The following is a 27,660-nucleotide window of genomic DNA, read 5'->3' on the forward strand; positions in this document are numbered from 1 at the left end:
TTGCCATTCAGCTATAATGTACTGCATGATTCTTTTTCCTGTCTAGTGCAAACCGCACTGGTCTGTCATAGGGACCTGACACATAGTCTGCCTATTTTAAATTTTAAAACGGAGATTCAAAAGTTGATGCAACGGAAGTATAAATGGTCCCCGGCTTGAAAGCAGAAACCACTAGGAAGGTACACTATGGTTCACTGTTTAAAAATTAAAACTCAGGAGGCTTTTGTTTGGTGTGGCTCACCTCCCAGATATACCTCTACAAGGACAGTTAGGTACATATGGTCCATTAGCAACTCATTTGAGATCACTTTATAAACTCACAAGATTCTGAGGTGTGTGGGAAGTAAGAAGTAACACATGGAAGATAGGATCTAATGACCCTTGATCCTTTAGTGGTAAGTAAATCCTACAGGGCAGCAGCCAACCAAAGCCTCTCTGTCTCCAACACCTAGCACAGTGCCTGCACACAGCTGGCACTCAATAAATATTCAAGAAAGGAATGAATGGTGCCCATTGTTTCTCTTATAGTATAAAATCCAAAACTGTTCACAAAGGAGAAAAAGAAGCCTTTTGGTCAGTTTATAAATTAGTTGCACAGTTGTGTACAGGGAGCACAGTTAAGCTAAAGATCATCCTCCTTTTCCAAGGGCACTAGGATATTGGTGAAAAACTTAGTCTTAAGTCAACTTGTGCATTATGAACAAAGCACAATCAAAAATAGAGACTTCTTACAGCACAGAAGCCTCACTAGGCTTTGTAAGATTTGAATTCATAAAAATTTTACTTTCACAGTTAATCTTTCTGGAATCATGTCCATATTCCTCCAGAATTCTTCTGTACCCTCCAAAAATTGGAGCTTCTAATTTTAAAATAAATTATTAAAGTTCAAATCTACAGTTCAGACCCAGAAAAAGAATTTGCACTCTTTCGAATCATTTGCACCATTTCTAAAATGGGGCTGAGCAAATAATTCTCTACGGGGATACACATCAAACTTACCAGCAATAGTTGCTCATACATGTGTGCAAGTGGTAAAAACGAAATGTGTGTGTCACTGGTATTCAAGGCAAGTATTTTCTGTAAAACACAACAACTTAGCAGAACACAAACAAACAAGCAAGCAAGCACAACAAAACTAAATGCCTACCTCTACAACTCTTTCAAACATATGGGCGAGAGGTAAGAAAGATATCAAAGTATCATCTGGGCAAGGATTGACTGAATTCTGTAAACAAAGACACCAGCATAGCAGAGAAGCATTAAGATTTCCAGCATTTTTCCATTTTACATCAGAGAGCACATAGTACCTTACCATTAAGGAGAAACAGCTTTTCGCTTATGGTCTGCAATTTTTTCTCAAAGAATAAATTGAAAAGTAATACTTTAATTATTCTAATAGAGGAGTGGTCATTCTTAATGACAAAGTAAATTCACTTTAGGACTTTAATCAAAACAAAGAAAATTTTGCCCAAATTTAACTGGTAAGGGATTATGTGTTCTGACCATTTAGTATTTCAGAGTTATAGTACCCCACTACCTAGCAAGTTCAATTCCACCTTAAGGTAAGAAATATAAGATCCATTTCAACATAAGATAGCATATTATGTTGCAAAGGGAAAATGAGACAGAAGAAAAGAGAAATTTTGTTTCCAAGGTACTTTTATTTACAGTATAAATGTATCTAGAGTATTTGAGTTTGATCAACATTTTACCTTAAAGATTTACTTCGCCCCATGAAAAATATCTGAATTTGTTAAACATAACCTCATTTCAGGCACTGGGGGATTTGCTCTCCTATATACTGCTGACCATGATGGGTCCAGAGGAAGATTAAATTTGGACACCTGTTTTCCCTCAGAATGGGCCTTACATAGTGGCAGGCACAACGTAAGTTTGCACAGAATGTTCATTTATTAACAAAGAATTTTGGCTAAAACAGGGGGTTGCCAACAGGAAGTGCAACCACACCAAGGAATGAGTGTATTGTCAAGTTACCTAGGGGGTGATGCACCTACTTCTGAGCCATGCCCTTGCCCTCCCCAAAGCTGGGTCATCCTTAATAATTATGTGACAAGAGATAAAAGCCCCAGTTCTGGGCAGACACAGAAACCTGAAAGTGTTGGATGTAGGCTGAGCATGCTATAGTCTTAGCTTGATTTTATTTAATGTGACCTGCATCCCAACTAGTACTTCTCAGCATGAAATTGTTATATACTGAGAAATCAGACTCAATAATATCTATATTTTTCAATTTTCTGGTTTAGTACAAAAAATAAAGTCTATTATCATGATCAGAAATTTTACAAAGTTGAGAATGTTCCTTTATATAATAACTGATTTTAAACAAAGTTCTATAATAATTTCCCAATGAGCCAGCAAGTTTTCTTCAAAGGCCAATTAGGAAATTAAAATTTCACTTTGGTAAGGTACTAAATGTTGAACTCTATTTAGAAAGTATACACCCTCGGCCGGCCCTGTGGCTCACTCGGGAGAGTGCAGCGCTAGGAGCACAGCGACGCTCCTGCCGCGGGTTTGGATCCTATATGGGAATGGCCGGTGCGCTCACTGGCTGAGCGCGGTGTGGGCTACACCAAGCCAAGGGGTGCGATCCCCTTACTGGTCACGAAAAGAAAAAAAAAAAAAGAAAAGAAAGTATACACCCAAAAAGGAATTTGGGACTAAGAAAGTATGAGTAGAGTGAAATAAGTGGCAAGATCCCTCAAAGATCAATCATCTACAGCCACCAAAGTTGTCCTATATGGGAATGGCCGGTGCGCTCACTGGCTGAGCGCGGTGTGGGCTACACCAAGCCAAGGGTTGCGATCCCCTTACTGGTCACGAAAAGAAAAAAAAAAAAAAGAAAAGAAAGTATACACCCAAAAAGGTATTTGGGACTAAGAAAGTATGAGTAGAGTGAAATAAGTGGCAAGATCCCTCAAAGATCAATCATCTACAGCCACCAAAGTTGTCCATTCCCCAAAACCAGTAAGCACAGGTTCCTGTCACAAAAAATGCAGACTACAGAAAACTCCCAAGAGCTGTAAAAGCATGAAAAGAGTATGAGGGAAAGGCATTATATTGTTTAATAAATACCTTTTTAAAAGGCAAGTTTGAAATATACTCTTGGTGCTATGGACTCAATTTTGTTCTCCCAAATTCACATGTTGAAGTCTTAATCCCCAATGTATGGAGAGGGGTCTTGATCTGATACGGCTGGTGTCCTTATAAGAAGAGGAAGAGACACTAGAGTTCTCTCTCCATTCATGCACAGCGGAAAGGCCATGTGAGGACCCAGCAAGAAGATGCCCGTCTGCAAGCCAGGAAGAGAGCCCTCACCAGAAACCACATTTGCCGGCAGTTGATCCTAGACTTCTAGGCTCCAGAACTGTGAGAAAATAAATGTCTGTTGTTTAAGCTACCCAGTCTGTGGTATTTTGTTATGGTAACCTGAGCAGACTAAGACACTTGGATGGCAAACTTTAAGATGACAGGAAATTAATTGAAGTTCGAGGCTTTAATCCTTCTCCTACAATGGAAGTCAAATTGATCACAATAAATAATAATAATTCAAAAACCTTCAGCAGCCTTTAACATTTCATTGCCAACTTAAATTATTTTCCCAACACTAGAATGGTTGATAAAAGCATTAAAGAGTCATCTCTTCTCTGTCCTTTTCTGGAAATATTTATAGGGCAGTATCCAAATAAAGTTTCGCTATATAAAAGTTGTAGAAAATTCCATCTGTCAAGTCACCTTAAGGGTCACATGCAAAAGTTGGAGATCAGGCCCACAATAAAAATCATTTGAGAGAAGTTCGTGACCTTTGGCTGTATTAAAGTTCAGACCTTATCTATATTCCAGATGGTGTTCTAAATACAACATGGACCTAACACGGCAGTGCTGCCTTTACCACGTTCATTCTTGAGGACTAATACCAACCAAAAAATATGAAGAAAGATGACAATATCCCAAGAAGTTACCTCTGTCATTTTCACAAAAGCTGAACAGTCGCTCACTATATTTCGATGAGAGATCAGGGCTCCTTTGGGGTTGCCTGTGGAGCACATATGAGCCAGAACAAAGTTAGATTTAAGAAACCCCATCAAAGAATGACAGAAGGAAGCCCAGAAACCCTACACAATTAGAGCCTCAAATACCTCTGTTAGGTTACACCTGTGAAAGCCAGGATGTTGAGTAACATTAAATTCCTGAGTAACTTGCAATCCCTTTCAATGAAACTTACTATCTAAAGATTACCTACAACAATCTTTATTAATATGAGCAAATTTTAGAGGGTGTGTGTAACAATAAGAGAAGAAAACTCAGGAATTTTATTCCTGAGAACCACTGATGTAGTCTGTCCTAGAAAGATGGGTGAATCTAACGTCACTTTCAATAAACTTTTGAGGAAATACGTGGCACTCTCAGATTCTGAGACTACCTTAACAAAGCAACAAGAAGACAACACTTGAATCACTTCCACCTCTTCTGTTTTCAGTCCATCTATAGCTAGCTAAAAAGTCATCCAGAAAAGGGGACTGAGAATACAGACTTCCAGATACCACTTACAAGCAAGTCTATTTCAAAACTTACCTGTAGTTCCACTGGTGAAACAAATTACTGCAAGATCTTCAGGTAATGGAGGCTAAAGAAGATTAAAAAAACTAATAAAGCTGGTATAAATTTGAATAGAAAAGAAAACTATAAGCCATAAGGTATTGCCCAAGATTTCTACTGATCTCCAATGATAGTAGATATTGAAAACTACATAGAGGGTTACGGCAGGGTCTGACACAGTGTACTTACCTTGGGTTTCCGTCTGTTGGCTCTTCCCAGGTCCTTAATTAGAAGAGAAAAAAAAAAAAAATCTTAAATGGAAACGTTTTCCAACTGCAAAGAATAAGGTCACATCAAGCCAAGTCTGTGGCCAGGGCGAGAAGAGAAGGTGGGGAAAAAAGAAGTTACAGATGTTCCTCAGCATACAATGGGGTTATATCCCGATAGTCCCATTGTAAGTTGGAAATACTGTTCATTTAATACACCCAATCCACCAAATATCATAGTTTAGCCCAGCCTACCTTCTAGGTGCTCAGAACACTTACATTAGCCTACATTTGGGCAAAATCATCTAAAACAAAGCCTATTTAATAATAAAATGTGGAGTATATCTTCTAATTTATGGAATACTGTGCTAAAGCATCATTGTAAAGTCAAAAAACCATAAGTTGAACCATTGGAAGTCAGGAACCATTTGTATATTATTGTGAAAGGGGATTAAAAGTTTAAAAAAATGGGGAAATGTTAGGTAAAAAGTTAGCTAAAACATCAATTTAACAATGAAACATACCCATTAATGCTGATGGAATCATGTTCTATGCTTCTGTGTGTGTACGTGTGTGTGCACGAGGGCAGAAGGTTCTGTTAGAACAAACAGCAGTTTCCCTATGATGATTACGTTCTTCAGGAAAAGTTCTATAGATCCTTACTTATAGCCTCAAATTCTTTGTAGAAGGAGGAGAACTATAAATATAATTTAAAAACCCTATTTATAAAATTTCAGAAAAATATAACATCTTCAGAAAGAGAATGACTTACTCTAGCCTATTACTTCCTATGATGTGCAGATAAAAAGATCCTCATTTTGCCAGCTTCCTTGGATTGAACTCTAATCCAAGTCCAACTAGGGACATTAGCTTATATGATCTGATATCAAACAACTAATTTAAATATGGACCACACTTATTTTCCTAGAATGTTTACCTTTAAAGTGATGATTAATGTGAATATTAAGAAATTTGTAAGAAAACAAACCAAATCAGACATCTACACTGGAAAATCACCAGGATTTTACAAAAGCAACCTGAGAAAAAGAATGATGAGGCAGATTTCTACATCTAGCTGAGTTTTAGAGACAAATCAGTAAATAAAAGACATTACGGCTTAAAGAGGACATATAAACTTAGATTTATATGTCTGAAAGTGAAATTCACATTTCTGGCATTTATTGGCATGGCTTGTCAATGCTCTGGAATAAATATGTGAGCACTGTAACCCACTTTGAAAAAGTGCTTTTGTAAGATGTGATGTATTAACACTGGGCATGCACGTAGAATTCTTGTTTCCAGTAATAACAAAGAAATTTCTACTCTTTTATGGGTTGCTGAGATGACCAGCCAGAGGTGGGATTGCACGGTGGCAAGACATTTGATCCAAAATGACCCCAGAAACCCTTCAGAGCAGTGGGAAGAGAGGAATGACTCACCTCCATGGCTTTCAGGCTGATGATCTCCACCCCACACTTCTTGCCTTGTTCCACCAGATCACTGCCATAGGCATCCATGAGAACTATGACTTTAAGGCCTGGTGTTAACTTTTTTTCTACACCTTCTAATAGGAGTGTGGCCTTCTCTGGCTTGTCAACAAAAATCAGAGAGAGTTCAGCTATAAATGAAGAGATACAATGAAGAATAAGCTCTGGGATGTTAAATCTTGACTCTAATATCTGACACAAGGTTATTTTAAGTACTACATTCTTTGAATATAAAGGTATATATACATTTAAACATAAAATCCCTATCAAATTAAATATAAACAATTATAAAGTCACTGAATCTAACCAATAACTGGGCCAATGTCCATCCAAAGATCACAGACAAGGGCTGACCGGTTAGCTCAGTTGGTTGAGCACCACCTTGTAACACCAAAGTCAAAGATTCAGATCCCCACACCAGCCAGCCACCAAAAAAAAAAAAAATCAGAGACGTACCTTTGTTGACTATGTACGTGATGGCTTCAGTTCCAAGGGTATCATAAAGTGGAACGACCACCATTGAATAAGCAAAGCATCCCTGTTCAATAATCACCCACTGAACAAACAGGAAATGTTGGGGAGAGAAAATGAGATGTCATAATGGAATTAACGTAAGGAGAACAATACCCTAAGAGAGATTCAAAGTGAAAACATTTGATGCAGCAAATTAACATTTGTGTAGCTGCTATGTGCCAGGTGTCATGAGGGATTCACAATGAGAACAAAACACTCCCTCTTCTTAAAAAGAAATTACAATCTGCTTAAAGAATTGAGGCAAATATGTGAAAAGATAATTAACAGTACAAGATAGTGACCAACTCCGATGACTTAGAGACAGGAGAGCCCCCGTGGGCTGAGGCAGTTTGAGATGCCTTTGTGGGGGAGGTAACTGAGCTTGCTCTTGCAAGAGAAGCACACGTGGACAGAGAGAGAGAGAGAGAGAGAGAGAGAGAGAAAGAGATTCCAACAGAGGGGACTGCATGATCAAAAGCAGGGGGGAGGGCAGAGAGCCACCTGGCTGGCATGGATGGTTCCAGCAGGGATGTGGAGAACGACAAGAAAAGAGTAGTGGGCTGGGCTAGCCTGTGTCTTTGGAGGCACCCGACTGTATCCCGCAGGCAATGCAGAGCCACTGAGGGCTTCTAGGCGACACAATGGCAGTGGGGTCTGAGGAAGCTCAATCTGGTGGCAGGGTACAGTATGGCCTGGGCATAAGGGAAGGAGGGTTCATACTTGTCTAACAGGAAAACTGTTTTGGTAAAATACCCAAGAAAGGGATGAAGAAAAGAAATATGAGGATACAGTAACCGGTCAGCTTGCCTCTAAACTCATCGGCCACACAGCAACTGAGCTACCTATCAGACAAATGTGGCAAGATCCCTCTTCCATTTATAATCCTCAGGGGCATTCCATTATTTCTGCACTTTTCAAATGAAATCCTCCTGCAGAACTCCGACACATGGCACAGATAAAAGTACGGCTACCAGGGAAGGGGAGCTCAGCTCCACTCCCACTCACTTGGTTGGTACTGCGTTTTTGTGTTTTGTTTTTCTCTCCTGGAACAAATAGATGTTCGAGCTACCAACATGGAGGTCAGGTCCCAGTTCCTTGGCAGGGCACTGACAGTCCATGCTCCACTATATTAAAATGCTTCATTCCCTGACACAGACATGCTGTTTGATGTGAACATGTGGTTGCTCCTGGCATTAATTGGGCTCCCCACCCCTATTTCCTTTGAGACTATTTAGGTACCACTTCTAGGAAGCCCTCCTTGACTGAGCTTCCATAATTCTTCTGGCCAGTGTCTACACATACCACATTACAGAGAAAGCATCAGCCTATAGTCTGTCTTCCTTCACGTGGTACCTCAGGAAGAAGATCCAAGTCACCATGTGCTTCTGTGCCTGCCAAAATGGCTGGCATATAGTAGGTGCCCAATAAACAAATGTTGAACTAAGTCTCTGTATAGGAAAGAGTCTACTCCTTGAAGTAAGAAATATGTTTTACAGTTGCAGGTTAGTGATAAAATTCCACTAAAATGAAAATTTTGGATGTGTTCACTTGGCATGAAAGAAACTAAATTCCATGAGCCTAGTCATAGTCCAGCTGTGGAAAATGCTGTTTTCTCCTTAGCAGAACATAAAACTTAAAGAATCTGTTCTAATTTATAAAATAGTAAGCAGCACGGGAACAAACATGTCTTTTGGACACAAGTAGGTATAAGAATAAATTCAATTTCTTCAAGCCAAATGCTTAAATTTTTCCAAGCCAGCTATGCCACTAATCTGTTGACTAACAGTAAAAGCAACACCTACAAAAGAGCTTCTCACTTAAATTCACTTTCATACAATGGTTTACAGAAGTACCATGCTGGGTTTAGATAGCCAAATGACAGGCATCTGAATGAAGCCCTGTCCTTTACGAGGTACTTTCCCCACTACTTTCCCCGTTTCAGGTGATATTTTAAACTTTGTAATCTGACCAGAGGTAAAGCCTCATACCTTTCAGAAAGAAAAGATGACAGTGTGCTATTAACAAAAATGCATCTACATTTCTCTTTGATTTATTAATGCTATTTTTCTAATTATAGCAGTAGTCCTTAAAGTGAGAGACATCTTAGTTATTTGTTCTCAGGATTTTCTTCAAGGACCTGGTTCCAAACAAACAAAAACAATTTTTTAAAAAGTTATTTTCCCCCCTTTTAAAGACTAAGAAGGCTCCTTGGCTCAGGTCTTCATAGGTGTAACTTTCTCATGTGTAAGACAAAACCATATTCTCAGTAGAAATCATACCACAAAATCTGATCTCAAGCAGAAGTAGGTGTGAACTGTGACTGGTTCTTGTATCTGAGAACTCTCAATATAGTAAGTGCCTAAAGGTTAATACCTCAGGTCTATTTTGAGCAAAGATGCCAATGAACTGATCTGGGGCGGTCTTGAAGCCCTTCTGGATCAGCGCTGAGCCCACACACTCTGACAATTCTGCAACCTAAAATGGGGAGAAAGATTCAGAAACAGCATCAGGCCCCATCTCAAGGAGCCAAGCTTACTGGATGACAGACTGTAATCTCAGCCAGCAAGCCAGCAAACTGTGTTACACAGAGAAGGGGAGAAGGAATAAAACAATATTCCTTTGTTTACAAATTTTTCTGAAATACAAGGTTTTATCTGCCAGAACTCACTATTAAAAGAACTGATCTTAGGGTTCTTCCTGCAAAGCAAATTAATCTCATCCCAACAGCTGCAGGTCACAGATGATTATATGTCAGGGCTTCCTAGACATTTCTGTTTTCTATTTTAGTTTTATAAATTTATAAAAGTAATACAGGAAAATAGCTTTTTTTTTTTTTTTGTATTTACAAAGATCAGCACAGCAGCCAAAATTTGTCATTTGTTATAAACACAGAAATAGCAAGCTTTTTGAGAGACCTTTAAAAAAATAAGAACAAGCTTTTATCACTAGGGTCGACAATTCCATTTTTGAGAACTTATTCTTAGGAAATAATTCAATCTTAGCAGGAGGTTTTAAAAAGACTATGTAAAAAGATATATATTTCAAAATTATCTAAAGTCAAAAAACTCTAGGGGAAAAAATACCAGAGAGTGGATGGTTAAGTAAATAATAATAAATCTGAGAAAATGCTAATAGCTAGTAAATACTACAAATATGAAAACCATACCAAACTTAGAATAATATTATTAACAATGATAAGCAACATCAGTAAATACAAAAGTGCATATTATTATACCAACTAAATAAAAATAGGTAGATTCACAAAATTAGGCAGGACTGCATACCCATTCCCATCCTCTCCCCACTCCTACCCCAAATAAACTAAAATTTTAAAAACACCTTAAAATTTGAAGTTCTTTTCTTTATGCTTAGTTGGTGAATTCTCTAGAGTACTCTTAGAGCACACTACTTCCTATAGGAAATAAAGCCACACCCATCCCCAGCCCAAATCCTGTTGGTTCTGGCACGTGGTGTCATCCCAGCCCTGCCTATGGGAATTAGACTGACACTGGTGAGGTGACAGCAGGAGAACATGAACAGGCTTATTACCTTCTACTCCATGGACTAGTTCACAACTCTGGGCTGCATTTAAGGGATCAGAGCCTGGGAAATGCTTGCAACTGTTTGCAGAGCTTAATGAGATCATATGCATACATTTTATTTCTAGAAAGACGGTCCATATCCTTCAAAAATACCTCAAAGGGATTCCTAGCCCCCAAATGGTCAGATTCGTTGGGCAAAAAAAAAAAAAAAAAAGATGTAAATGTACAAGTCCAGAGTTGGCTTCAGTTAAGGCTACTTTTATATCATCACCAGCCTCCTACTAAAATGTACAAATAGTACACGAACACCTTCAGAAACCTCAGTGATTTTCAATCTGCCTTGAAAAATCCAATCTGCAATGGACGTGCTTTCTCTCTTCCAGGCAATAAATGTAACAGAGGTAGTTTGGAATGCATTTGAGGATTCTGGGAGGCCTTAGGACTATCATGTGCTGTTATGTGTCCAGCACATACAAACTTTTTCCACCGCTTGTGAAAATGAGGGATCTTGGAAACTACTGTTTGGATAGGAAACTACTACCTGGCAGGGAAAACCCCCTGGTCACCTGAGCTACAGCTTATCACTCCTTCACAGGCAACGCATAAGTAGCTCCGCCCTTTCACTCTCTCAAGAGTGAGACAAACGCTTCTCAGGCAAAGCCTTTCCCACTCTGTCTACCCTCTGAGGAGAGAAGGGAAGAAATCATGTGTTTCAGCCCAAGAAGAACCAACAGGCACAGGGCATGAGTGTGGCTCTGTGGCCCCAAATGACAACTCCCTTCGCATATATACCCCCAAATACATCAACTACTAAAAATACCTTTCATACAAAACACAGGAGGAGGAAGTTAATTTTTATTCATGAATGCCACAGGGTTACCTGCTCCCCAGATGAGGAGAAGCAGCAGCCTGGGGACAGAGCCATTTCCTGGACAGCTGCACTGGAAACAAAAGGCAACAAGGCTGAAGCTTTCAGCTGCACCTGCCTGTCCTCAGGGTACCCCTGGGACCAGGGAAAAGCAGGGGCATGCAGATTTGTTGTAATCGTGATAAAAATAAAAAGTAATGCCTTCCTGCTCTGCTACCTGCCATTCACAAATGGCTATTTAAACAGCTGTAGCCACCCCTTACCAGGGACTGGAGAGTGACATTTGTGTTTATAAAGTCACATAAGTTTTTTTTCCCAAATATCTGCATTTCTCCCTATGGCTGACCTGGGGTTAAACAGCACCCTGGAGGTGAGCTGGCTGAGAACAGCTGTGAGGATCAGTATGCTGCATTAGAAGAGCTCTTCACAAGACTGCTCAGATCTCACTTCTGGTCCTGGTTCTGTCTCTAACCAGCTGTGACCTTGGGCGAGTCACATCTCTTCCTGGGGCATGTTTTCCTCATCTACGAAATGAGAGGAACACTCTATATTGGAGTGTCTAAGTTTTTCTAGTGTCCCTCAGGCAGAGAGGAGTAATCCTATCTCACCAGGAGGACTAGATGAGAGTCACCTGTTTCAAGCTGTTTCTAGAATTTTATCCTAAAAATTATACTCTACAATGCGTCCATATCAGTTTTAAAATAAAGTGTTTTGAACCACCACTTAAATTACTTAGCTTGTTTTTCCCAAATCTTTGTATCAAGTTTCTCTGTTTGGATGCTCCACGTTTATCCTGAAGCTCTGAGCCAGTCCAGCACACACTCTTTGTAGAAACCTTCCAGCCCTAACATGCAAGGCTCCAAGAACTACTGCATGGAAGCATCACTGTTTGAGTGAGTAGCCCAGAGCCAGAACACTCACCTGTTTGTATGAAAGCCATTCATAAGGTTGGTCTGGTTTCCGTGAGCCTAAACAAGGGCCATTATCTAAAAAAAGAAAAAAAAAATACAAAAAACAAAGGATGGACTTAATGTGTATTAATATTCCTAGAGCTTAATGTATATCCCATCTCATTTTACAAAATATTAGGTAAACTATACTTTAGTGCTCAGATTAGAAATGATGAGTTCAGATTGGAGATGTTTTCTCCCTGATTTTTTTGTTTGCTTGTGTATTTGTTTTGTTTATTAAATCGGAGAGGGAATAAAGATAGGAGAAAAGGAAAATACAACTTTCAAGGACACTCAATTTGCAAATTCCTCTTTAACGCCCTATTGGTTTAGACCAGGAGTCAGTAGCTAAGTGGTAAAAAGATCCTGCTGTAGGTTTTCAGAAGAGGTATCCCTCAAAATTTCTAAAGAAGTTTATTCTGACTCACAACATGAAAAGGAAAATATTTTATGCCACATTCTGATGACCAAAGGTATCAAGAATCACCTGGAATCCTAATTACATGGGTGAAGTCTTGATTGCTGAGAAACAAAAATGAAGAAAAGATACAAAATGGGGGGAGATAAGAGAGCATTTGTGAAGGCAAAAGTTAAGAAGTATCAGGATGCATCCCGATTCCAATTTAGGTACCATTACACATCTGACTTCACCATTTTAGGTTTGAGTGTTTGTGAAAGTGTCCTGATTTGGTTTGTGGGTGTGGGGAAACTGGGAAGGAAGGGAGGGGATGGCCCTACATGTCACAGACTTACACCTGAGAGAAGACAAGTGTGATGTGCGTGCAGATTCAAGAATCATGAGGGTGGGACAGTTCACCCACCCTTAGTTCAGAGGCCAGACACACTGATTTCTCTGCTACCCTAAAAACAGTCCTGACAAAAACAGAAAGAGCCTTATTCTCAGACCCTGTTCAATTTAGAGAGACTGTAACAAAGACAGGAGTGTACATGACAAGTTTCATCAGATGTTGTTTTTAGATGAAAAAAAAAACATTAGCTGCATGAAATGACGCTACCTTATCCCTCAGTAACACATATTGGCAAACTACAGCCAAAGACCAAATCAGGCCCACTGCCTGTTTTTCTAAACACAGTGTTACTGGAACACAGCCACATTTATTCATTTATGCATTGTCTAAGGCTACAGTAGCATAGTTGCAACAGAGACCATATGGCCCCCAAAATCTAAAATATTTACTATCTCACCCTTTACAGAAAAAGGTTGCCAACTCCAGCTCTAGAATACTGTAATTAATCCATGGGCTCACCTGGGGAACTTAAAAAATGTACTTTACCCATGCCTTACTAATAAAAATTCTGATATAATTAGATGGAGATCGGGCCTGAGCCTTAAAAGTTCCCCAGCTAGGGATGAGAACTACTGATAAAAAGGGAACTCAGGGGCCGGCCCGGTGGCACACTGCTACAGTGCGCCGCTTGGGAGCGCAGCGGCGCTCCCGCCGAGGGTTCGGATCCCACATACAGACCGGTTCCCGCTCACTGGCTGAGCGAGGTGCGGGCGCAACACCGAGGGTTGCGATCCCGTTGCCGGGCCCGGTCCGGTACGGGCGCAACACTGAGGGGTGCGATCCGGTGCCGGGCACGAAAAAAGACAAAAAGGGGAAAAAAAAAAAAAAAGGGAACTCAGGGGCCGGCCCGGTGGCACACTGCTACAGTGCGCCGCTTGGGAGCGCAGCGGCGCTCCCGCCGAGGGTTCGGATCCCACATACAGACCGGTTCCCGCTCACTGGCTGAGCGAGGTGCGGGCGCAACACCGAGGGTTGCGATCCCGTTGCCGGGCCCGGTCCGGTACGGGCGCAACACTGAGGGTTGCGATCCGTTGCCGGACACGAAAAAAGACAAAAAGGGGAAAAAAAAAAAAAGGGAACTCAGTTTTTATAAATGACTTCCTACGTGCCGTTTTAAAATATTAGGATTAAAAAATCTAGACTGGCTTTCAACAAACTTCTGACCACCTTATGCAAATACTAGGTTTTGCTCTTCTATAAAAGTTTAATCCTATGGTAGACTAAGAAAATGAAAACTTAGAACAGAAAGCTCCTCTGTAAAGAAAAGAAGAAAACAATGACCTGGAGAGCAGCTCCCTTCACCTTCTCTAAAATATTCATAGAAGAACCTTCATTTTGCAAGTAGAGCAAATGATTGAAAAAAAAGTGACTTGTGTTGAGATCAGAAAGAGTCAGAGGTACGAGGGTGCTTCGAAAAGTTCATGGAAAGATTTATATTACCTTTTAATTTAACTTTTCCACAATCTTTTTGAAGTACCCTCGTACAATGTAAGTCACCATATGAATCTCACCCATTGCTGACAATGGCAATAGTGTATATACACATATATTCATATAGATACATGCTTTGCGGTAGTAGTAAAGAACACTCCCCCCACCACACACATAAACTCTTTCATGTGGCCTTATGTTAGGCTGCATTATCTTATAAATATTTACTATCACAGATGAGCCCTGGCCCTGATACTAACTTTGAAAGAGTTCATAAATTAAATAATATGCAAGTATGCTTTCCCTTTATAATGAGGCTTAATGAACCTGCTATAGGAATACTGTGGCAAACACACTGAGCTGAGATATCCAATTTTACCAGTATCAAGTAAAAAACAACGGGTACTTCTTAAACACATATTACATGCAACGTATTGTATGCGGGAGAGAAAAAGCACAACCACACAGTCCCTGACCATAAGGAAATTACAGTCTAGCTAGCAGTGGCAAAGATAAATGCTAACCACCAAAAGATTTAAATAACAAAGCATGGATCCCAAAGACCATTTCTAGAGAGGAACGTGGTATAAGCAAAAATGAAGTGGTTAAAACAAAGAGAGGGGTGGGGGACCCAGAAGATGTTCCCTCCTTCACTGAGGGTCCATTAGTGGAGCACCTCCTTTGTGGCAGGCACAGTGTCAGTGCTGGGAGAAGAGACAACTGATGGCTGCCCTGTTCTCGAGGAGCATGGGCTGCAGGGGCAAGATGCCAGGTGAACACCTCTGTACCACAAAGGGTCATTACGGAAGTAGCTCTAAGATGCTGGGAGGGCATGCAGAGAAACGCCTCACTTGGGGGAAGGGGATGAAAATGGCAGACCGGGAAGGTTTTAGAGAAAACGTGAAATGCAATACAGAGCACATCAAGCACCCTGGCTGCAGGTGGTCACAAGAAATTCAGTGTGCCTTAAGGGGCATACACAGGGAAGACCTGGAAGGGAGAGAGGCTGGAGGAAGGTGCCAGATATCACAGGGTCTCTTAGGCCACAGTTAATAATTAAGGGCAATCTCATGAGCCAACATTTCCAAAATGTCTCTGACGGAACACTGCTTCCTTGGGATGTCAGTATGTCTTTCTCAAAATATGGGTCACATGGTCAAGTAAGCTTGAAAAATGCTGGACTAGGCCCAATTAAACAGGTCTCTATCACAGGACATGTCAGAACCCATCGTGAGCTAATGCATATGTGACTCTACATAAAATACAGGACATGCTGAAAACATCTTTGCCCGTGGAGACCCCTTGGCCACTGGGAACAAACATATAGAGGGTCCAGTGAGATATGGGACTGACTCTGGAAAAGTGATGGGAGGAGGCAGAGGCTTGAGCGATACTAAGCAGGAGCAAGGTATGAGCAAATGTGTTTTTCTGGAAGGAAGACCATGCTTTCTCAATGAAAAACAGAAGTGTTAGTCACATAAATGCAGTAAAATGCTTACTTGACACCTGTAAACCCCTCTGGAAACCTTCGTATAATGTTGTGACATCATCATAGAAATACACCAAGGGCTCGTCACTATCAAGTAACGCAGATCTTCGAGCACCACCGCTACCCTATGATGAAGACAGACAAACAGAGCAGCGTGTTAGAAGACAGCGTTAAAAATAAAAACCCCACAACATCATGATGTGATATACGTACACACTGTGGAACAGCTAAATCAGGCTAATGAACATGTCTGTTCCCTCACGTATTTATCATGTATTGGTGGTGAGAACACATGTACTCATGGGAAGAACCAATGCGGAGACCCTTTATAAGGTAATGACTGCCAGATCTGTGGTCATGCATCCCTTTTTCAGAAAATTAAAATTATTTGCTCCTCTTTCTACAATTTATTTTGCTTTTTTGTCTCCCCTTATGTTGCAATTTACATGATGTTTCTTAAAACATCTAAGCAGTACAGAAGTATATTGAGGAAAACAAATGACTATTATTAACAGTTTAATAAGTTCCTCCCAAACTTTTTTCTGTGCTTATACACTAATATACATTGTTTCAATATCTACTATGTGCTACAAATCTGTGTTTAACTCTTGATCTAAATAGTTTCCTGGAGTAAACATCAATCACATTTTCTAATCGTCACACCATCTTCTCTATCTTGGCAGAAATTTTCTAAAACCTATAACCATGATTCCAAACATAATTATTAACAACAACATGCTACTTTACAAAGCAAAGAAGTTATTCTTCATGTGCCTAAAGACAGAAAAATCTTTTTATTTAATCCCTGAGTCTGTTTTCTTTTCTGTAAAAGGGAGATACCATGTGTCCACTTCCAGGGTTATTTTTAGTTAAACAAGAACTCTCCTGTATATGAATGTGTAGAATATTACTCACACAACCAATAACATGCCCTAACTACAAGTCCTCCGTAACCCGTATCTTTACTCCAACAAAGAGCCTAACATTCAGAAGCCATTTTGTGGCTTTATAATAAACATCAGAAGCTTCTTCAACCCATTGAGCCACCAAAAAAAACCCAGGGCACCAAGGCTAAGGAAGGAAGGAAGAAAAAGGGGAGGACAGAATGACACAGAATAGGGGGAATGAGAAGGAGTAAAAAAAAGATAAGAAAAGTAAGAGGCATGTATGATGAACATGGGCTAATTGCCATAAATAACTGCCTCCTGGCTACTGGCCCAACCCACTCTGCCTGTCAAACCTTGGCCTAGAGGTACTGGCAGCCTGGCCGGCCCACAGGTGGGTCCTCAGGACACTCTGCTTAGGATGGGGCCTTCTATACCTCTTATCATGACATTCATTCATTCACGGCATTTCTCAATGGTATCTCTTCAAAAGCAATACCACTTTCTGCATTCTGCTGAGGAGTTCTCATAGCTGTAAATGGGGCAGATGGGAATCAGGTGAATGACACACGCTTGTTCTGAAGGAGCCCAAGTCTTATCCTTCAGTGACAACAGGGTCTACAGGAGCACCGGAGGAACAGAAGAGCAGGGAGGAAGTCAGAAGGAACAGACAGGAGTAGGCCTGGTACCCAAGGGGCACAGGCTCTTCCTAGAGCCGAGATCCTCAGTGTGGTCTGGGGAACATCAGGCACTTGTCAGGGAAGCAAATTATCAGGCTCTATGCCAGACCACCTGAATTAGAAACTCCAGAGGTGTGATCCAGCAACCTGTGTTTTAACAAGCCTGTCAGGGGTTTCTGGTCTATGCTGAAGTGTGAGAAGCATCATCCTAGAGACATTAAGGTCCTCATTAGAAAAGCAGTGAAGCCTGGGGTAATGCTTTACAAAGAAAATCTATAAGGAGGGTAAGCAGTGTGTAGAACAGGGTAGAAGGAAGAGAGATGAGAGAGAAACCAATTTATATGGGCCTGGACTAGGGGAGTGGCAGTGGAGAGGGGAGAAGAACCGCATGCTGGAAGCACTGGTGGATGGGATTTGTCAGGGAATTGGGTGCAAGAGAAAAGGAGGGGAGAGTCAGAGGGCTGAGAAGATAGCAGTTCCATTTGCTCCAATAGAAGACTGCGGATTGAGGGTAGGTTTCAGAAAAGAGATTAAGTTTAGCTTAGGGTATATGGAGACCATATCCTTTCAAGATAGGTCAACCATCTTGGTCAATTTCCCAATTCTTATTTTAAGGATCACTGCTCTGGAGGATCATTTTATAACAAACTTTAAGCTAAGTATTCTTTATTAGGCTTAAGTTTTTGGTGCTATATAATCTTCAAGATTTTGAGAAACATGTTGGTAAAATAGCCAAATCAAAGTTAAAGAAGTTTATTATACCCCCAATAAAGCCATCATCTTGACAGCATAACCTGAGGACAAGATATTTATTATGATTCTAATTAGCAATGAGAATAATTAGCAAAAGCTTGAAAGTGAAATAGTAAATGAGATATATGTCAAAAAGAGGCACTCATTTAAGGCATGATGAAACTGGGTAAACAGCACCTGAATTGTAAGACATAGTCTGTAATTTCAAGAGAGGAAGTTGAATAAAATAGGGAGGAGAGCACTAAGCAAAAAGGTCTGCGCTTTGAAATTTGTTGCTCTATAAAAAGATCACACATTCCCCTAAAAAATCATCATTTTCGATGTGCATAAGCGTTACCACTTTTCTTGAACAAAAATGCTGTATGTAAACACTGGGTGTCAGCAACCTTAGTTATTCCTACAAAAGCGTGGAACCGCATTCCGAGCACTGGGCAGCACAGCCACAACAACTGGAGTCCAAAATGTCTGCAGAGCAACTACTTAAATACAATTACTTAAAGTTGGCCTTTATGGCCTTTCGACGAAATCTGCTGATGGCAGGAGGAGGTGAGGGTTTCAGTTGTACTCAAGAACCAGGGAGAGCTAAGCAGACAACCCAAGTTGAATGTGCAGGAAATTAGTCATGAAGACTGTGAGGGAGGAGGGATGATGGGTCTTTTATTTCTGCTGCTACAGAACTCTTTAATGTGGTTATGTAGTTTTCCCAGATTAAAAAAAAAAGATGGTGAGTCAGTCACACTGCAGTGAAATCAGCGGTCACGGGACACTATGCAACATCTACACAGGCTAAGGTTCCTCTGGAGGTCAGTCACCCCACATGGGGTGACTTAGGAAATAAAAGTTCAAGTTCCCCTTGAGGGAGGGAAGGAGGGAAAGTGGAGGCAGGCTCATAAGACTAGGACTCTTGCCAAATTTTGACAAATCTTGATAAATCAGAAGACTCTGGTGAGTTATCTTGTACCCCTCGCATATTTAAATCTAAAAGCAAACTACATCCTTGAAGATTTCCTGGGGGTAGAAAGGCCCAAGGTTTATAAATTGTGGTCTCATTCATCTCAATCTATAAAATGGGTATTTACAGGCCATACAGTTAAATACCCATTGTGTTATTATTGTTTATTCCCTCTGAGAAGGATTAGGGGGAGGGGGACAGGGCAGGAAGAAGGGAGACAAGGGAGAGGGAGGATGGGGAGAGAGAGAACAGGGAGAGGTAGAGACAAGTATTTCTGGAGACATGGCTAGACTTTAATGCTAAATCCACCTCTAGGGAGAAAAGCAGCATGTGGAATCACAGTCCTAAGGGGATAAAACTGACTCCTTTGGCTCTTTCCAATACCTTCCATGTGGAGTATGTTCTTCCCAGCGTTTACATTTTACACGCATTTTAGCTGCCCAGATGACCATCATCTGCTTCTTTTTACAAACAGGCATAAAACTACTTTTCCATCCAGTGACCTCTCAGAGAGGATATCTGGCCATCAATTCCTGCACCCAGTAACACTAGATCTTTGATATATCAAACTAGTTCTCTTAAAGGCCAGCCTATAGATACCACCATCCCAGCAATAATTTCTGAATGATAATGGGCAGGATATTTAAAAAATACTTTTAGACTCCCCCAACATGCTGTACTGTAACTGTCCCGGTGCAACTGTGAACCCTCAGTCTCACTATTCATGCATATCGTTTAACCATGGGGGTAGCTCCTCTACCCCCAAGTGAGTGAAGAAAGGGCACAACTGTCAGTGCTGCATGTTGACATCTGTGTGCAGGATAGGTGGGAGGTTAAGTGAGTATTTACCAAGCACCGCTAAAGGCCAGCCACTTTCCAGATGAGGAAACTCAGACTCAGGGGGATGCCTTCCCTTCTCAGTCCTACGATAGTGTGTGGAGGGGAGCTTCAAACCCAGCTCAGCAGGACATCAGCTATGTTAAGAGTTTTGTTTTGTGGTTCAGTGGTTCAGAAGCAGATTCCAAACTTGCCTACCCATTGCTCATCTTTATCCTTAAGGGGACAGGGTCCAGATCACCAGTGCCAGCTGGGTTTTTTGACTCTTCAGTGCTTTCCTCTAATCCTCAGAACCTTTTTTTCTTTCTCCCTGTCCCCAGTTCATCTCCAGTTTCTAACTTCCTGAGCTCCCCACTATCCCAAACAGAGGATTTGCGGAAGGTGGTGGGTGGTAGGAGGCTGACACAGTACTTAGCAAAATACCTCGTCACAGGAAAGAATCAAGCCAACCACAGGAGGGAAAACACTGCCCTCCCACTTCAATGAAAGGGAAGAAAGTCTGAAGTCACAAAATCCCACTTCCTACAAATACATGCTGTTCCAGTAAAATAAGACTGCCTATAGAATTTTTACATGCCAGCCATTTAGAATATGTGAGGCCTTCTGCTTCCCTTCTGCCTACCCTGAAGGGAACCTCATCTCTCTCTCTTACCTTTAGTCGGCCTTTTCGACACTGCTGTGCAGCAGGAATTTTGTCGAGAAGCAGGGAGAGCCCACATTTGTCATTTTTCATTTGGTACCAGTTAGTCCCATTAGGCTATTTTTGTGTGTGTGTGTGTGTGTCTTTTTCCGTGTCCGGCAACGGATCGCAACCCTCAGTGTCGCCCCCGTACCGGACCGGGACCGGCAACGGGATCGCAAACCTCGGTGTTGCCCCCGCGCCTCGCTCAGCCAGTGAGCAGGAACCGGTCTGTATGTGGGATCTGAACCCTCGGCGGGAGCGCTGCCGCGCTTCCCAAGCGGCGCACTAGCGCAGTGCGCCACCGGGCCGGCCCCCATTAGGCTATTTTTAAGCTTAAATAAATATTACAACACATTTTTCTGTCATTTATATGTACACATGTTCCTTGTTTAACAAAGCCTGTGAGAAGTGGAATCATTTGTACAAAATCAAATTGTGTTTTCACACCTGCTTTATTGTATTCCTATATAGTGAACTTTAGTTTTTTCTTCCTGATTAAAGAGAACCCAGAAATAGTTTTTTTAAAAATAACAATCAACTCCTTTCTTTTCTACAGTTCGTAAGGCAGCTATTTAAAATTTCTATTGTGTGATCTTGGCACAAAGATGAGAAACTCTGCCTTCAGTTCTCTGTAATTCTTGCCTTCTCTTTGCAGAGCTCCCCATCCCACTGCTGCTCATTTCCAGAGCTGATACTTTTACCACCTAATTCAAATCACTAGTCACTTTCAAGAAGTGTTTCTAAGTCAGCAGACAGGTCTTACAACACTTCAAAGAGCAACTCAGTTAAGTTTCCAATAATGTGAGTGTCATAAGAAAAAGTAATTTAGCAAGGTTTTGCGTAGTTTGTTATTAAGAAGCCCATCAAGTTTTAGAAAAGGTGCTAAGGTTATCTAAAAGTATGAAAATACTGATGTTTGCCAGAAAACTATTTTTAAACAAAAACACCCACTCTAAGTACACTCTCTCCATCTCATCCTCACTATCCCAACTGCTACAATTGCTTGTTGAAAATGCCCTCTAATGCTGGAACATTCCAGAAAATATGTCCAAGAATTCTCTGAGTACCTTTTCAGTGAAGTTGCTAGGGGTAGAATTAGATGGGTAAATCTTTGCTCACATATTTATTTGACAATGTGTACAATTATTTTGCAATCGAGACCAGGAAAGAACAGGCCATGGGGAATAGTGATCAGGAAGCTGCAATTACCAATGATTAAGATTTACGCAAAGACCACTGATAGAAATGAAGCCAGAGCATCAGACCAGGAGGTTCTTCCAAAGTCTCCCACGCACTTCTAGTCAAATACATACCTGATAACTATTCTGTGATCCAAAGCTTCCCAGAGATGAGAATTAGGCTTATATTTACCAATAACTACAGACACAATATTTATTATATCACAGTTACAAATGACCACAGAAACAACCAGAAGCTACTGCTGTGCCTAATTCTCTCCTCCTCTTAGTGCTCACCCGCTATCTCCCACCTAGTTCAAATCCATCAGTTAAATCTCCCCATCTTACTGCTGGCTCTGACACTCCTACAGAGCCACCAGGCTGGTGTCACTGAGAGGGAGTGATATACCACCATCCAACTCCACCTGCCCTTCCTGGACAGCTCTCTCCCTGCCCTTCCCTAGCAGCTTCCCCTCAGGCTTGGCCGTCACTGTCTGCCTCATAGTAGCATTTAATCCTGTCCAACTCAACAAAAGCTCCCCTGCTCAGAGCCAGCCCTGCTACTCAAGTTCAGAAGGGCATCGCCATCCTCTGTGTTCCCCATCAACACCTCCATTGGACTGCACTTGTTTTCTCTCCCCAAGGCTGGTGTGAGTGAAGACTTAAAAAACTTAGGAATCAATGACCTGCCCTCTTCTCTTGCAGAAACTGCTTGTACCAAATTGCAACTGGGCCTTTATTCACTCAGTGTGTGAGGACTGATTATGTGGAAATGATTCTACCTTCCGCATGGGAAGATCCTACTTGGAAATATGCTCCGTTCACACTCTCTAAACGTGGACTAAGAACACTAGTGCTTGCTGCAGTGTGCCGTGAACTGGGGTCTGTGGCTTGTCAGTACAAGCCATGACATTGGGAAAGCCTCTGGCAAACTGTGACTTTTGAATTTTAAAACCATACAGGCTGGAAGTGCTATGCTCAGTTGGCTTCGTTCAAGTCCTTAACTGAGAATGAACCACAGTTCTAATTTTACGACATAAAAACTAGCTGTTTTCATTGCTCTTAGTTTAAGGATGGCTTGCACCCTCTGCCAAGGACAGACGGAGCCCCGAGCAGTACGTCCCCCCTCCTGCCCTGGTATTGTGCACATCACATGGCGTAAGCTCAAGTAGATGCTGAATGAATACACATCTGATAACTATTCTTTGGAACTTGTGGAGAATTAAATCCAAAGCTTCACATCCTCCATATTAAACTTTCCAGAGCACAGGATTAAAATGCTAAGGTAAGTTGCTAACCATATATACCTCAACATGTGGATGTCCAAGTTCCAACTTCTTAAGCAAAAGGGTCACCAGCCAGCATGGTACCTAAATGTCTCAGATCATTTGGTGTGGAACTAAGTCATCCAACTTGGAAACAAGATGAGTTATGCCCAAAGAACGGGTTCTGCATATTCAAAGATATGAACCCACACTAAAACCAAGGTCCAGTAACAAGTCTAAACAATGAATCTGTTACAGACTAACTGGGTTAGTCATCAGAAGTAAATTTTAATTTATATCCCGATATTCTTAAAATTAAGTCTTAGAAAGGCTTAGACTTGCAGGTATAAAAAAAGTTTTTTACTTGCTACAATTTATTCCCTCCTGTAACATAAAAAAACAATGTGGGTTTTCATTTAAATACTTTATAATCGAGCAGTAGTTGCCAAAAATCTTTCCAATGTAATCTGACTGTAAATTATCTCAATGCCCACACCACCTCTCTCATAGAGAAGAACTCACATGCTCTTTCTACTACCTCCTTCAGCAATTACAATGGTTCTTATCTGCACTTCATAATGGTTCATGGCCTAAATCTCTTGATCCCTCACAGGTGGGCCTACAACCCCATCAGCACCAAGTTCTGCTCTGATCCCATCTGTGTCCAACCTGATTCAGGGGTAGAGAGGATGAGGGACAGGCAGACCTGCTCAGGTTTTCACAGCCCTATGCCCTCCTCCCCCTGGTCCTTACTCCTTGCCAGCTTCTTGAGAGTTTCTAATACTATATCCAACCTGTGTACAGAATCTACACTCTACTTCTCATCTTACCTGTCCCCTTTCCTCCTTCCATTTCCATCACTGCCTTCGGACTCATGTGCCTGCATATCCATTTTCAGAAGAGCCTGATCCTAGGTTCAAATTTACTAAGTTAAAAGTTACCTGGACAGATCCAAACTTTCCTTTTTATCTTTATTTATCACTGTCCCTCCAGACAAGTCATAATATACAACTTTTGATTACTATAACAAAGGCAGCATAACAGAGTTCTAGGTCTTCCACCGACTGTCTAATATAATTTCACCTTTTTGGACTCAGTTTTCTCTTCTATTTTAAAATATAAGTGTTAAAAGAAAAGATCTTTGAGGAAGAAGAAAATTAACATGTATGGAATACTTATTAAGGGCCAGGCAGACATTGCGGATATATGCAGTCCTCTTAGGAATGTTGAAGGAGGGAAGGTATAGTCGCTTCTGTTTTCTAGATGAGGAATCTGAAAGTCAGAAAAGTCAGGTGAACTACCCCGAGGCTGCCTGGTCTAAGCAGAAGAGCCAGGCCCATACTCTGCCCTGCCTTTCTGCCTCCGCGACCCCGTACAGCTCCAACATACTCTCGTACCTTCCTTAACTGCAACCCCCAGCATCTAGGCGCTGACCAATCCCAAAAGGTTTCACATCACTCCAGTGAAGATCACCTTCACTAGCAGGCCTAGGGCTCTCAATCTGAGAGAACAGGCTGAAACAAGCTAAAACAAGGAAATCTTGCACATCGCTTGTGAAAGTGATGTGAAAACAAACAAACAAAAACCACAAAACTTCCTTCTATCCACTATTCAAAGTTACAGAGCAGCAGCAGCAAAAACCTTCTGCGGATGGAACTTCTTTCCTGGCAAGCAGAGAAAGGCTAGCCTTCTAGTCACTGTTGCGGGCTCGTGAGCTGCAACCACAGATGCAGGGACACAGCTCTCTAAATTGGGTCCTGATAAAACCATGCTCAAAAATTCGAGTAAGACAAGGTCAAGGGTTCAGATCCCTGTACCTGCCAGCCACCAAAAAAAAAAAAAAAAATTAAGAAAGACTTTTGGGATTCTGTTCCTTAAGTCCAACTCCTCTGTCCCATTCTACAGTCTAGGTCTTCATTGCATTTCTCGCACAGGTAGAGTGCATGAGTGCTAACATCTTCTTTGCAAGCCCTGATCTTTAAAAGGAAATTTTAGAAGGTGTAACTCATAAAGAACCTCTGTGCTGCTGTAGCTGGGAAACAGCCAGTGTGTGTTATGATGAGAAGCAGCCACACCAAAAAGTGTGATTCCTTTTATTTTAACATCCATGTAAACTTTATGGTAAGAGGTGGGTGATAAAAATTGTGTATGTGAGATGGAGCGGAGGGGTGAGGATGGGAACTGGTGAATGGTGCTCACCTGTTTTCAAAGTAGCGACAAAGCAACAATTTTTCACTTTGGGCATCAGCCCCTACACCAGTGCCAGAGACACAGGCTCCTCACCAATACTTTACGAAATGCATTAAGTTCCTCTTGCCCGCCACAGAAGTCCGTACGACAATCTAGCTATATCAAAGCATCTATAATTATTAGGCACCATAACTCCAGAGTTACTTTTAAATTCAAATTTTTAAATTCGTTTTTAAAAAGGCAAAGCAAGTTCAGTATCTATTCCTAAAACCTACAAATTCTGAAAATCAGAGCTAAATCGACTTCTGTATACAAAAGAGGAATCAAGATGCCCATATAACAGGCAGTAGAATTATAAATATTAATTTCCTTCCTGCTTATCTGTAGTTTAAAATTGTTCTACAGAGAACATGTACAATTATTTTAATAAGGCACAATGACTTTATGCTAAGCTACAACTTAAAAACTGCACTGTAAGTGCCCTCACGATTTCTCATATAATAAAAATTAGGTACTTTTTATAGTTACTCCAAATTATAAATGTCTCAACCCTGCACTTGCCAACTAGTCTTCATAGAGATGGCAATGCTACTGCAATATGCTGGGCATTCTGCCAGAAGAGAAGGAATGCCAGAAACCTCACACAAATCTATTAGAAAAAGTTAAATACTTTCTACTCATTATCAGTATGTGGTTAGCTGAGGTGAAATATTAAGGTACCTTTACCTTCGACATAGGAATAAAGTATAAAGTCAACTTTTCTCAGCAGTAGTTCATTCTATATTTATATTTTGGCATGAATTAGACTGACATATCTTTTATATATTTTAAGAGTTTCACATTAATGAATCCAAGAACTTGTCTAAAATAAAACAAAGAAATAAAATCCCATAAATAACAAAAAGCCATTAAGCAAGCCAGGGCTTTATGTGGAAGGGCACACAGTCTCCTCCCTTTCACCCTACAGCTAAAAGCAGTCAATGAAGGGATTCTGTGTTTCACAGCACTCTTCTGTACAGTGTTGAAAGTGATAAATACTGAAAATTAATTCTGGCTTAGGTAGGGGAAGCAAGCAACTACAAAGCACAGGTGAAGAGTAAATGTACCATTCATCTGCTTCTTAACCTCTCACATTTTTTACTAACCTTGAACAGAGATTAAGAGGTGAGAGAAGATGGAGCAGGAGCACTAAGAAAGAATCTCCCTGAAAGGGTCTTAAGGTTTCCCTATGCCATACCACCCATTAAGCCCTAATTATATATGTACTGGTTTACTTTCATAACTATGAGAGCATGACCTTTAGTTTGCCCAAGTCATATACAACCATGGCACTCAACAACTCAACAACAGAAACCTCTTGTTTCTTTATGTCCCCCACTAAATTCTGCAGCCATTTTATTCTGGCCAGTTCCTACTCTAGCCTTATCCTGTCTGAAATCCCAGAGTCCTTTTCAACAGCTTGAGGATGTATTCTAAGTATGAGATATACCACAAGTGAAACCCTTCTTTCTATAATATTTTTTGGCAACTCTCTTTCCTGCAAGAACGTGACCCCTGTAAGAAGAGGGACTCTGTGCTGTCCTTTTCCACTCACAGAATCTTCTGGGCTTACCATAGCGCCTAGCACAAAGTAGAAGCTCAGTGTGATTTCTGGACTGATCTTCTGTGTGTCTGTGGATAGATACCCAACCAACACCACCTCATCTGTCTCTGTACCCTATAGTTTGACCTCCACCTCTATTTACTATCATCAATAAGTTCTGTGTTTACAAAGTGTCCTTACAGACAGATATCTGATTGTGATTGTGATCTTGATCAATATCACATTCAATGGGAACTACCTAATCTGGGGAAATGCAGAGAAAACCCAGGAGGCAGGCTGGGCCCTCCACTTACCGCCACTTCCACCGACTGCATGGAGAGGTCACATGGTGGCTTCAGGGCTTTGGGTCTCGTGGCATACCAGAAAGTGGTGAGAGCTGCAAAAGCTCCGAAGCCCATAAGCGTGTTGGTGGGAAGAGTGCGCACGAACTGTCGGAAGTCAACCAGATCTGGCATTCGAAAATACCGGAACAACTCGTGGGCTTGCATTGTCCTGTGTTGTTGGTTCCCTAAGCTGAATTCTGTTGGAAGAGAAAAATGTCAAATTCATTCCAGGGAGGCAGGACACCTCTCCAGAATTCCCAAAAGCCAACTGTCTAACTTGACAGTTGGCTGCCCAATTGCATTAAACCCAGTCGCATGAACCAGGTCTTCGCCTGGCTATTGAAGTGTTTTATAGAAACACTTCGAGAATTCATTTTTGTTCTACTTCTCCATTATCTTGT

General features: G+C 41.1%; 1 protein-coding gene across 2 annotated transcripts in view; it reads right to left on the reverse strand.

The window, feature by feature from the left end:
- The window catches only part of ACSL1 (acyl-CoA synthetase long-chain family member 1), a 39,480-nt gene extending 12,028 nt beyond the window's left edge, over window positions 1–27,452 (reverse strand). Inside the window, exons 1-10 of one of the 2 annotated variants that reach the window (XM_008590201.1) lie at window positions 27,230–27,452; window positions 15,923–16,037; window positions 12,155–12,219; window positions 9,197–9,298; window positions 6,767–6,866; window positions 6,263–6,441; window positions 4,807–4,839; window positions 4,594–4,645; window positions 3,981–4,054; window positions 1,148–1,225 (exon numbers count right to left, since the gene is read on the reverse strand). In XM_008590201.1, coding sequence (XP_008588423.1) covers window positions 1,148–1,225; window positions 3,981–4,054; window positions 4,594–4,645; window positions 4,807–4,839; window positions 6,263–6,441; window positions 6,767–6,866; window positions 9,197–9,298; window positions 12,155–12,219; window positions 15,923–16,037; window positions 27,230–27,424 — 993 coding nt within the window. In that variant the 5' untranslated portion in view covers window positions 27,425–27,452. Of the gene's footprint in view, window positions 1–999; window positions 1,078–1,147; window positions 1,226–3,980; window positions 4,055–4,593; window positions 4,646–4,806; window positions 4,840–6,262; window positions 6,442–6,766; window positions 6,867–9,196; window positions 9,299–12,154; window positions 12,220–15,922; window positions 16,038–27,229 lie in introns of both variants that reach the window. The other variant, XM_008590202.1, reaches the window with a different exon arrangement.
- Window positions 27,453–27,660: the final 208 nt, after the last annotated feature.

Source organism: Galeopterus variegatus, unplaced genomic scaffold, assembly GCF_000696425.1.
Source record: "Galeopterus variegatus unplaced genomic scaffold, G_variegatus-3.0.2 Scaffold5921, whole genome shotgun sequence".
In the NCBI taxonomy this organism is placed as follows: Eukaryota; Metazoa; Chordata; class Mammalia; order Dermoptera; family Cynocephalidae; genus Galeopterus; species Galeopterus variegatus.